Genomic DNA, 12,720 nt, shown 5'->3' on the forward strand with positions numbered 1-12,720 from the left:
GGTTACAAACTGTACCCTACACTGACCAGAGGTTACAAACTGTACCCAACACTGACCAGAGGTTACAAACTGTACCCTACACTTACCAGAGGCTACAAACTGTACCCTACATTGACCAGATGGAACAGATCATACCTTATACTGGTACTATGGTACAGACGGTACCTACATTTGCCAGGTATTATGGTGTGAGGATTAGTGACAGGCTTTAATCTACTGTGGTCAATGGGGAGGTAAACTCTGCATTTACAATGAAATTGGACAGATAGTGAGATAAGCCTCTATATGTCTAATGAAATAGAACAGATGGTGAAGTAAACTCTACTTGTATAATGAAATAGGTCAGATAGTGAAGCATACAACATATACAATGACATAGGCCAGAGTGAAGCACACTACATATACAATGAAATAGGTCAGATATTTGCGCCTCTGGGCTCTTTAGTAGCAAGGTGAAGCCAGTGTGGAGGCGAGGCAATGAAATGGGATCGAACTTGCGTCTCTGGGCTCCTTAGTAGCCAGGTTGAGCCCATGTCATTGCCTAATAATTTTATCAACAATTCTACATATTATCCAAACTTGTAAATTAGAGAGTGACATACCACAAAAAGATCTGAGAGACACCTGTTGTTTACTCTGGATTTAAGAGTATATTTTACAATAATTTTGTAGTGTATTATGAAGATTTAATTGCAATTATATAAACCCAAAAAATATTGTCCCTTTCTGCAAACTTCTTCTGTAACCCGAAAGTAAATATCATCAGTTGATTGCTAAGCTTTTTACCTGTTGTAAGGGCAAATAAACTGGCACTCTCTCTCATGTTCAGTGGATCTCTGTTTCCCATGCGATAGGTATTCTTATTTTATGTTGTAATAATTCCCACTCTCAGGGACAAAGAGCATGTACATAGGCTGATCGGAAAGTTGTAGAAGTCACACTTATAGAAAGCTGTTAGTGCTCCTAAAGTTAGTCATCCTTCGGGAATAAATTTGTAAAGTTTTCACCAGTGAGGTGTTCGCTGGCGATTCTGTAAAAATCCTTCACGAAAGCTAAGCTATCACATGGAATTTTTTTTAAACTTATTATGGTCGAAAACACCGCAGGGAAACTCTGTAATCGTAATGAAACAGGATACTATAAGGAAACTGTAATCTTAGTACGTTACAAGACACTGGAGGTCGACCTCAAGACCCCAGACTCGAGGTCGACCTGTGGCTCCTCGACTGCAACTCACCTTCGTAAAGCCTTCCCCAGCCTGTTACGTAGCCAGTGTCGTTGAGGAAGCTGTAGTCGTCCTGAGGTACACAGATGGGGATGATATTGGGCATGAAGCTGACCGGTTCGTAGAACCTGTCGCAGGCAAGTCACAGTTAGAACAACATATATGAGGCCATTGTTTTGCTTGCTTGTGAACCTTTCAACAGGCAAGCTTATTTTGATTTTATTGTGTGTGTGTGTGTGTGTGTGTGTGTGTGTGTGTGTGTGTGTGTGTGTGTGTGTGTGTGTGTGTGTGTGTGTGTGTGTGCACTCGCGGGCACGCTCTGTGTTCATATACCATGCGCCTCCCTTCACGTGAAGAGCTCTCTATTATCGCCGTTATAATTCTCCACGTATATATGCTTATCTCTGGATCTATCTATCTATATATTACACACATAAATCACAATAGCGTGATGCATCAAAAGAACAAATCCACAAGGGCCGTGACGAAGATTCGAACCTACGTCCGAGAGCATCCCAGACGCTGCCTTAATCGACTGAGCTACAACATGGTATAAGAACTGCAACCGGGAAATTTTCTTGATTTACCAACGGATCCTGCAGTCTCTCCGAGACACAAACAAGGGGTTTGGCGCAATTCCCCCAAGCACTCGAGCTATGTCAATAGGCCGTTCTACCTCTTAGCCCTTACGCCCTTCGTAAGGGCGTAAGGGCGTAAGGGCTAAAACGTAGAACAGCCAATTGACATAGTCCGAGTGCTTGGGGGAATTGCTCCAAACCCTGGTTTGTGTCTTGGAGAGACTGGAGGATCTGTTGGTAAATCAAGAAAATTTCCCGGTTGCAGTTCTTATACCATGTCGTAGCTCAGTCGATCAAGGCAGCGTCTGGGATGCTCTCGGACGTAGGTTCGAATCCTCGTCACGGCCTTTGTGTATTTGTTCTATCTATATATGGCTTCATTATAGTTGTTGTTCATGTCGTATTAACTACATTTTCATGTATGTACAAGCAAATTTCTTCACATAAAATTTCCATATTTAGCAAAACACACATTCTACCTTATCTATCCCAAGCACATCCTCTTTACCCTGCGATAGATCATTTACCACCCGCCTCTACCAACCACCCCGACTCTACCATCTACCTCTGCAAGTACCGGCAAGCACACTTTACCTCAGGAGGGCAAGGTCGAACTCGAAGGTGCGGGGGTCGAACTTGGGATGGGTAGCGATGATCTGGACCTTCCTCTCAGCGTAGGGATACGGCTCGTCTGTCCGCTCCAGGTCGAACTCTCCTAGCCTTAGAAGCAGCTGTTCTGGCTGTAAGCTGTGGATAGAAGGAGGGGTGGTTAGCTGATTGGATAGATAGGGTGGTTAGCTGATTGGATAGATGGGGGTGGTTAGCTGATTGGATAGATGGGGTGATTAGCTGATTGGATAGATGGGGTGATTAGCTGATTGGAGAGATGGGGTGGTTAGCTGATTGGATAGATGGGGTGGTTAGCTGATTGGATAGATGGGGGTGGTTAGCTGATTGGATAGATAGGGTGGTTAGCTGATTGGATAGATGGGGTGGTTAGCTGATTGGATAGATGGGGGTGGTTAGTTGATGTGGTAGATGGGGTGGTTAGTTGATGAGGTAGTTGGGGTAGTTAGTTGATGGGGTAGATGGGGTGGTTAGTTGATGAGGTAGTTGGGGTAGTTAGTTGATGGGGTAGATGGGCTGGTTAGTTGATGGGGGTAGATTACGTGACGGTTACTTCTGATCATTTTCTAGTATGTCAGTCCAGGCTAGATAAGGCTTGGTTAGTCCAGGCTAGATAAGGCTTGGTTAGTCCAGGCTAGATAAGGCTAGGTTAGGTTAGACTAGGTCATGTTAGGTTAGTTAGGTTAGGTAAGGTTGGATAGGTTAGGTTAGGTTAGGTTAGGTTAGGTTAGGTCATGTTAGGTTAGGCTAGGTCATGTTTAGGTTAAGCTAGGTTAGGTAAGGTTGGATAGGTTAGGTTAGGTTAGGTTAGGTTAGGTTAGGTTAGGTTAGGTTAGGTCATGTTAGGTTAGGCTAGGTCATGTTAGGTTAAGTTAGGTTAGGTTAGGTTAGTTTAGGTTAGGTTTGGTTAGGCTAGGTCGTGTTAGGTTAGGTTAGGTTAGGTTTGGTTAGGCTAGGTCATATTAGGTTAGGTTAGGTTTGGTTAGGCTAGGTCATGTTAGGTTAGGTTAGGTTAAGTTACGTAAGGTTAGGCTAGGTCATGTCAGGATAGGTTAGATTTGGATAGATTAGTTTAGTCTTGGTTAGGTTAGGTTAGGCCATCAAACAAACTCAGGTAACTGTGAACTATGTGCTCGGTAACCCACTCACTTTTCGACGCAGTGAGCAGCTGTGATGGCCCAGTTCTCGTTCAGGAGCGCGGCGCCACACTTGTGTAGGAACGTCACCTGTCGCCACTGTCTCAGAGACACCTGTAGGGGAAGGAACGGACACCCCTGTTACCACACCTGTTGCTGCGAGAGACAGGTGTATAATTAAAGTGGGTATGAGGACGACAGGTATGGAAGTGAGTCATGGGAGGCATACAGGTGTGTAAGTGAGTCATGGGAGGCATACAGATGTGTAGGTGAGTCATGGGAGGCCTACAGATGTGTAGGTGAGTCATAGGAAGCATACAGATGTGTAGGAGAGTCGTGGTTTAAACGCTCCTCGTTAGCCTAAATGACTACATATTTAACGTATTTAATATATATATATATATATATATATATATATATATATATATATATATATATATATATATATACATATATATATATATATATATATATATATATATATATATATATATATATATATATGTATATATATATGTATGTATGTATGTATGTATGTATGTATGTATGTATGTATGTATGTATGTATGATATATATATATATATATATATATATATATATATATATATATATATATATATATATATATATATATATATATATATATATATATATATATGCGAACAAGCCTGAATGGTCCCCAGGACTATATGCGAATGAAAACTCACACCCCAGAAGTGACTCGAACCCATACTCCCAGAAGCAACGCAACTGGTAACTACAGGGCGCCTTAATCCGCTTGACCATCACGGCCGTCAAAAGGAAGTGATAGCCGAGGCTATTTGAGCCACTTCCCCGACGGCAACTCGGATGGTAATCTTGGGCATAGCATTTCACCAAATCACCTCATTCTTTGGGGCACACGTGAGGAACACAAATGCGAACAAGCCTGAATGGTCCCCAGGACTATATGCGAATGAAAACTCACACCCCAGAAGTGACTCGAACCCATACTCCCAGAAGCAACGCAACTGGTAACTACAGGGCGCCTTAATCCGCTTGACCATCACGGCCGTCAAAAGGAAGTGATAGCCGAGGCTATTTGAGCCACTTCCCCGACGGCAACTCGGATGGTAATCTTGGGCATAGCATTTCACCAAATCACCTCATTCTTTGGGGCACACGTGAGGAACACAAATGCGAACAAGCCTGAATGGTCCCCAGGACTATATGCGAATGAAAACTCACACCCCAGAAGTGACTCGAACCCATACTCCCAGAAGCAACGCAACTGGTAACTACAGGGCGCCTTAATCCGCTTGACCATCATGGCCGTCAAAAGGAAGTGATAGCCGAGGCTATTTGAGCCACTTCCCCGACGGCAACTCGGATGGTAATCTTGGGCATAGCATTTCACCAAATCACCTCATTCTTTGGGGCACACGTGAGGAACACAAATGCGAACAAGCCTGAATGGTCCCCAGGACTATATGCGAATGAAAACTCACACCCCAGACGTGACTCGAACCCATACTCCCAGAAGCAACGCAACTGGTAACTACAGGGCGCCTTAATCCGCTTGACCATCACGGCCGTCAAAAGGAAGTGATAGCCGAGGCTATTTGAGCCACTTCCCCGACGGCAACTCGGATGTGCCCCAAACATTCCTCACGTGTGCCCCAAAGAATGAGGTGATTTGGTGAAATGCTATGCCCAAGATTACCATCCGAGTTGCCGTCGGGGAAGTGGCTCAAATAGCCTCGGCTATCACTTCCTTTTGACGGCCGTGATGGTCAAGCGGATTAAGGCGCCCTGTAGTTACCAGTTGCGTTGCTTCTGGGAGTATGGGTTCGAGTCACTTCTGGGGTGTGAGTTTTCATTCGCATATAGTCCTGGGGACCATTCAGGCTTGTTCGCATTTGTGTTCCTCACGTGTGCCCCAAAGAATGAGGTGATTTGGTGAAATGCTATGCCCAAGATTACCATCCGAGTTGCCGTCGGGGAAGTGGCTCAAATAGCCTCGGCTATCACTTCCTTTTGACGGCCGTGATGGTCAAGCGGATTAAGGCGCCCTGTAGTTACCAGTTGCGTTGCTTCTGGGAGTATGGGTTCGAGTCACTTCTGGGGTGTGAGTTTTCATTCGCATATAGTCCTGGGGACCATTCAGGCTTGTTCGCATTTGTGTTCCTCACGTGTGCCCCAAAAGAATGAGGTGATTTGGTGAAATGCTATGCCCAAGATTACCATCCGAGTTGCCGTCGGGGAAGTGGCTCAAATAGCCTCGGCTATCACTTCCTTTTGACGGCCGTGATGGTCAAGCGGATTAAGGCGCCCTGTAGTTACCAGTTGCGTTGCTTCTGGGAGTATGGGTTCGAGTCACTTCTGGGGTGTGAGTTTTCATTCGCATATAGTCCTGGGGACCATTCAGGCTTGTTCGCATTTGTGTTCCTCACGTGTGCCCCAAAGAATGAGGTGATTTGGTGAAATGCTATGCCCAAGATTACCATCCGAGTTGCCGTCGGGGAAGTGGCTCAAATAGCCTCGGCTATCACTTCCTTTTGACGGCCGTGATGGTCAAGCGGATTAAGGCGCCCTGTAGTTACCAGTTGCGTTGCTTCTGGGAGTATGGGTTCGAGTCACTTCTGGGGTGTGAGTTTTCATTCATATATATATATATGTATATATATATATATGTATGTATGTATGTATGTATGTATGTATGATATATATATATATATATATATATATATATATATATATATATATATGTATGTATGTATGTATGTATGATATATATATATATATATGTATATATATATGTATGTATGTATGTATGTATGTATGTATGTATGTATGTATGTATGTATGTATGTATGTATGTATGAATGTATGTATGTATGTATGTATGTATGTATATATGTTTATGTGCACGTGTATGTATGTACTCACCTAATTGTGCTTGCGGGGGTTGAGCTCTAGCTCTTTGGTCCCGCCTCTCAACTGTCAATCCACTGGTGTACAGATTCCTGAGCCTACTGGGCTCTATCATATCTACACTTAAAGCTGTGTATGGAGTCAGCCTCCACCACATTTCCTAGTGCATTCCACTTGTTAACTACTCTGACACTGAAAAATATATGTTCGCAATGAAATCACATTGGCTTGATATATCATTGACAACTATTTTAAGGGAATGGAGTGACTGGAACCCGCGTGTTGGTGATTCCCAGACGCCTGCCTTAACCGACTCAGCCACGATGGTACAAAAGTCGACCAACACAGAAATCTACTACAGAGTTCTCTGTGAGGTTTTTGGGGGGCCGAACTGAAACCCAGGTAAAGCCCTGGATGCGTTCCGGTTCGGGGCCTCCAGAACCTTCCAGAGAACTCAATAAAGTTCTGGATGGGTCAACTGTTGTACCATCGTGGCTACGTCAGTTAACGCAGGCGTCTCGGAATCATGAGGTCGCGAGTTCAAGTCACTCTAATGCCACAAAATGATTTTCATATATGTATATGTGTATGTATGTATGTATACGTGTGGGTGAACAACGTCGTAGAGCTTACCTTAGTCGTCCTCAGCAGCACTGACATAATGACAAGTGTAAGTAACATTTAATATAAATTACTTCATGAAGTTATACCAAAAAGTTCTCCAAAAGTTATGATGGTTCAACTGTGTGATATTTTTGTTCTTTTGTAAATATAAGTATTGACATCAAGGGCAGGACTCATCAATCAATTCACTACACACTTACGACACCTGTACATCTGTCATCAATAATGGCAGCTTTGTTTACATGTACTGAACTGCTTAATAAATACGGACTAAGCCGCCACGATTGAGCCAAGATGTAGAGGTTTCGTGCGAGGGGTCCCCTCACCTGCCACGGCCACTCTCCAAAGGCGGCCTCGTTCCCTCCCACGATCCTCGCCGTCGGGTAGACTGGAACACCACAGACTACGGAGAGAGGGAGGGAGTTAGTAAGCTGTTATGTCGAGCAATATGCATGTAGTTTACAACCTGTTCTCATTGCACAATGCGCCGTATTGTTAACGATACTGCCGCTCAGCCTGGAGTCAGATTCACGAAGCCGTTACGCATGTACTTACGAACGTGTACATCTTTCCTCAATCTTTGACGGCTTTGGTTACATTTATTAAACAGTTTACAAGCATGAAAACTTCCCAATCAACTGTTGTTATTGTTATAAACAGCCTCCTGGTGCTTCGGAGCTCATTAACTGTTTAATAATTGTAAACAAAGCCGCTAAAGATTGAGAAAAGATGCACAGCTTCGTAAGTGCTTGCGTAACTGCTTCATGAATCTGAGCTCCTAGAGAGGTAAGGTGGACTGACATGGTTCAAGTAAGTAATTATCAAAAGAAGGCACCAAACCGGGAAGGCTATGTAGCACCATCAAAGTGCGGAATAATCAGAGGGCACTAAATATCACCAAGGATGCCAATACGAGAACAAAAACGCATAAGGCGAACGATATCAAAAGTATCCGAGTCACCAAGAATTTCATTGAGGGACAGGCGACTACGAGGGGCGGTCGGAAACCAAGACACACGCTCGTCCTGGAAGTCAGGACATTCAAGAATGACATGCACGACCGTAAGAGGGACAATGCAATTAGGACAATAAGGAGCAGGGCGGTGCTCCATCAAGTGACCATGGGTTAAGCGAGTATGGCCAATACGCAACCTCGCCAGAGCTGTTTCCCATCGTCGGTTACGGTGGCAGGAGTATGGCCACGAGGAAACACAACATTTAAGAGTACGAAGTTTGTTACCAGTAACAGACAACCAAGAAGCCTGCCAACGGGTAAGAATGGAGTAATGGATAACCGGGTAAAAGTTGGAATATGGAATACCTTTACGAGAGATGGGACAAGAGTGGACAGCTTCCTTGGCGGCAGCATCCGCATGCTCATTTAAAGACAAACCAATATGGCTGGGAACCCAATAAAACTCAACCGACTTAAATTTACTGTGGACAAGAAACAGCCAACGCTGGATCTCGACAACTACTGGATGAACCGGATTAAAGGACCCGAGAGCCATGAGGGCACTACGCAAGTCAACATCAACTGCAAAGGAAGACTGACAACGAGAAAGCAGGAGACGAAGAGCATAGAGAATAGCATAAAGCTCCGCTGTAAAGATGCTAGTCTCCGGAGGTAAACAACACATATAAGTGTGATCAGGAAAAACAACAGAGTAGCCAACACCGTCCGCAGACTTAGACCCATCAGTGAAGACAGAAACGGAGCGGGAGTGAGAAGAAAAGTGCTCAAGGAAAAGGCGTTTTAGAAACGTAGGAGGGGTAAAAGCTTTAGTGATGCGGGTTAAGGATGTACAAAACTGCGGAAGGGGGACTCTCCACAGGGGCAAAGAAGGAACAACATGAGGAGAAACATTAGAAACACGAACGGAAAGAGAATCCTGTAAGCGAGATAACCGGACAGAAAGAGGGTGGTGGTGAAGAGGAACAGGAACTGCAGGAGGGGTAAAAGTTAAAGCACGACAGAGGCGAGAGGAAGGATGTTGTAAGGATTGCGCAAGATAGCGAAGACAGTAGCGATCACGGCGGTCCTGGAGAGACAGGAAGCCAGTGTCAACATACAAGCTAAGGACGGGTGTCGAACGAAAGGCACCAGAACTGAGGCGCAACCCAGTATGGTGCAAAGCATCAAGACGGCGAAGAGTAGAAGGAGAAGCAGATGAGTAAGCAAGGCAACCATAATCGAGCTTAGACAGGACGAGAGAGGAATGTAAAGCAAAGAGAGTGCGCCTATCCGCCCCCCAAGAAGTATGGGACAATACCTGAAGGAGGGCAAGGGCCTTAGAGCACTCAACACGGAGGTAAGAGATATGGGGAGACCAAGACAAACGAGTGTCAAGGAATAACCCCAAAAGCTTCGCGGAATCTTTGTACTCAATGGGATGACCATAAAGTGACAAAGAGGGACGAAGAACGACCCGTTTCCTAGTAAAAGACATGGCACAAGTCTTAGAAGTAGAGAACTTGAAGCCATGATCGGTGGCCCAAGACGACACGGCATCAATCGCAAGTTGAAGCCGGCGCTGAAGGAGAGGCGAATCATCATTCTGACAGCAAAGGGTAAGATCATCGACATAGAGAGCGGAGAAGAGACCTGAAGGAAGAGGAAAGAAGACCATTGAGGACAACAAGAAAAAGAGTCGTGCTCAGAACACTACCCTGGGGCACACCTTCGTACTGCTGAAAAGAGGCAGAGAGAGTGGTACCAATGCGCACCCGAAAGGAACGACGCGGCAGGAAGCTGCGGAGAAAGTGAGGGAGATGACCACGAAGGCCAAAAGAATGAAGCTGGGACAGAATATGATATCGCCAAGTGGTGTCGTAAGCCTTTTCCAGGTCAAAAAGGACGGCAACAACAGAGGTCCTCGCAGCAAAAGCAGTACGAATATAGACCTCCAAGTTCACCAGGACATCTGTCGTGCTGCGGCACTTGCGGAAACCAAATTGAGAAGGGGAGAGGAGGTGATGGTGTTCCAGGAACCACATCAGACGAACGTTAACCATACGTTCAAAGAGTTTGCAGACACAACTTGTGAGGGCAATAGGGCGAAAGTCCTTAGGGGAAGTTCCCAGACACCCTGGTTTGTGAATAGGGAGGACAACGGCATCGAGCCAGTCCTCTGGGACTGACGACGACTCCCAGATCCGATTATACAGACTCAGTAAATACTGAGATGTGCACGGAGGGAGATGGCGAAGCATCTCATAATGAATACCATCGGAGCCCGCCGCCGTAGAACCGCAGAGGGCCAGGGCAGAACGAAGTTCAGAGAGAGAGAAGGGATCGTTATAGGAAAGTCGAAGACGAGTGCAGAAATCTAAAGGACGAGACTCAAGTACAGGTTTACGAAGAAGGAAAGATTGGGGAAGATGAAGACCAGAGCTAACAGAAGAAAAGTGAGAACCCAGTTTGGTAGCGACCTGCAACGGGTCCGCCACAAGAGTACCACGGAGGTGAAGGACCGAGGAAACATCGGGAACGAACTTACCCGCAATCTTGCGGATACGCTTCCAGATCTGTGGCAGGGGAGTTTCGGACGTAATTGTGGAGACATAAGAAGTCCAACAGTCACGTTTAGCCATAAGGATGGCCCTACGGGCCACCGCACTCGCTTTCCGAAAGAAAAGAAAAGAATCGGTCATCTGCCGACGGCGGTGTCTCTTCCAGGCTGCACGCTTACACCGGACAGCCCGATCACAGTCCGCATTCCACCAGGGAACGCACTTCCGTGGACCCTGAGAGGAAGAGCGAGGAATAGAGCAGAGGGCAGCATCGAAGACAGTGTCATGAAAAAGGAGGAGTGCGCGAGGGAGAGGCAGAAAGGAGAGGTCAGAGAGAGCAGCACTGAGGGTAAATAGGTTCCAGTCCGTTTTAGCAAACTGCCACCTAGGAAAAGAGAGGGAAGAGCGAAACAAGAAAAAGGAAACAAGGATAGGGAAAAGATCACTGCGATGGAGGTCATCAAGAACCCGCCATGTGAAATCTAAGTAAAGAGAAGAAGAGCAGAGAGAAAGATCAATACAGGAAAAGGCGTGAGTCCGAGAGTCCAAATGAGTGGGCTCACCAGAATTCAGAAGAGACAAGGAAGAAGAGAGGAGAAACGCCTCAAGAAGGCGACCCCGGGTATTCGTCAGAACATCACCCCAAAGAGAATGACGACAATTGAAGTCACCCAGCAGGAGCACAGGCTCCGGCAAGGAGTTCAAGAGGTGTTTCAAATCAGGAAGAGAAAGCGGGACACTCGGGGGGAGATAAATGGAACAAACTGTGTACCATTTCCCCACAAAGATACAAGCAGCAGAACAATGGAGAGGCAAAGGAAAAAGTAAAGGAACAAATGAAACATCAGCACGGATCAAGAGAGCAAAAGAATTAGGAGCCCCAGCAACGGCTGGGGGGGGGGGAGAGAAAGGAATAGCCACGAAAACGACCAGGACGAGCACCAAGCATCGGCTCCTGGAGACAGACACAAAGGGGCGAAAACCGCGAAATCAGAAGTTGGAGTTCGAGGAAATTGGCGTAATAACCTCGAACGTTCCATTGAAGAATAGACATCGACGAGAAGGGAAAGGATAACAACAGAGAACAAGGAAGAAACAAAGGCGAAAGAGCAACACAGCACGTTAAAGAATATCAGGGTCGGGATCAGGGTCAGCAAAGTCAGGGTTAGGGGTCATGGGTAAACTGAGCAAAGATGGAGGGAAGGAAGCGGGAGAACAGACCAGAGGTGGGCGGGCGGGGTCTGGAGGAGGAGGAGGAGGAGGAAGAGGAGGAGACAACGGAGAGGAGCAGTCAAGGACAGCAGCAGGAAGGGGGGAAGTAGAAAGAGGGGAGTGCACCTCAGCAAGAGCAGCAACCGAAAGGGAAGCAGGGGCCAAAGAAACCTCCTTAGCAGGAACAGGGGGCGCAAGCACAGAAATGGGAGGGGAAGGAGTAACAGAGCCAGAAGTAGGGGCCAAGGAACAAAGCGAAGCCTTCTTACCTGCCGGGGAGAAGGAAGGAGAGGAGCCAGGCTTACGCTTCTGACTTAAAGAGACCGGTATCCCAGCAACTACGCACTGGGCAACGGATTCCAGTGTCTCAACAGGAGGAGCTGAACGAGAGCACACACGACGGCCGTTAGGAGAGTGATGGACATCCCCCTGCACCGACAGGCGGCGGGGAGAGCCAATAGATGGAGGAAGAGGATGGGAAGGAGGATCAGAGGGAGACGAGGAAGAAGACACAGGAGACACGACAGACCGGGTAAAAAGAAGGGGAACCCCAGACAGAGGACCAGGAAGGGGACCCTTCGGGACAGAACTCAAAGAAACAGAGGAGGGGATAGTGGGCGTATCAGGGTCCAAGGGCCGGAAACAGTTGTGAGTCTGAGGAAGGAGGGAAGGACGAGGAGAGGAAGTGCGCAACACGCGAGCATAAGAGACGTTAGTATAAGGCGAGAGCCGGCGAACCTGGCGCCTCGCCTCAGGAAAAAATAAATGCTCTCAGTGCTTCAAGTTGAGGATGGCCGCCTCAAGCTTGTAATGGATACAGGCACGGGAGAAGGTAGGATGGGCCTCACCGCAGTTGAGGCAGCGAGCTTGGGGAGAAGTGCACTCCGACTT

At 46.6% G+C, this 12,720-nt stretch overlaps 1 protein-coding gene across 4 annotated transcripts in view; it reads right to left on the minus strand.

Moving 5' to 3' along the window:
• Positions 1 to 12,720, minus strand: part of LOC123746341 (paternally-expressed gene 3 protein) — a 218,944-nt gene that overhangs the window by 9,688 nt on the left and 196,536 nt on the right. For all 4 annotated transcript variants that reach the window (XM_069314977.1, XM_045727794.2, XM_069314976.1 and 1 more), the window contains 4 exons: positions 7,431 to 7,507; positions 3,580 to 3,680; positions 2,398 to 2,550; positions 1,238 to 1,353 (listed from right to left, as the gene is read on the minus strand). In XM_069314977.1, the coding sequence (XP_069171078.1) occupies positions 1,238 to 1,353; positions 2,398 to 2,550; positions 3,580 to 3,680; positions 7,431 to 7,507 (447 nt within the window). The remainder of the gene's footprint in view (positions 1 to 1,237; positions 1,354 to 2,397; positions 2,551 to 3,579; positions 3,681 to 7,430; positions 7,508 to 12,720) is intronic.

The sequence above is a fragment of the Procambarus clarkii genome, chromosome 80, assembly GCF_040958095.1.
Source record: "Procambarus clarkii isolate CNS0578487 chromosome 80, FALCON_Pclarkii_2.0, whole genome shotgun sequence".
Lineage (NCBI taxonomy): Eukaryota > Metazoa > Arthropoda > Malacostraca > Decapoda > Cambaridae > Procambarus > Procambarus clarkii.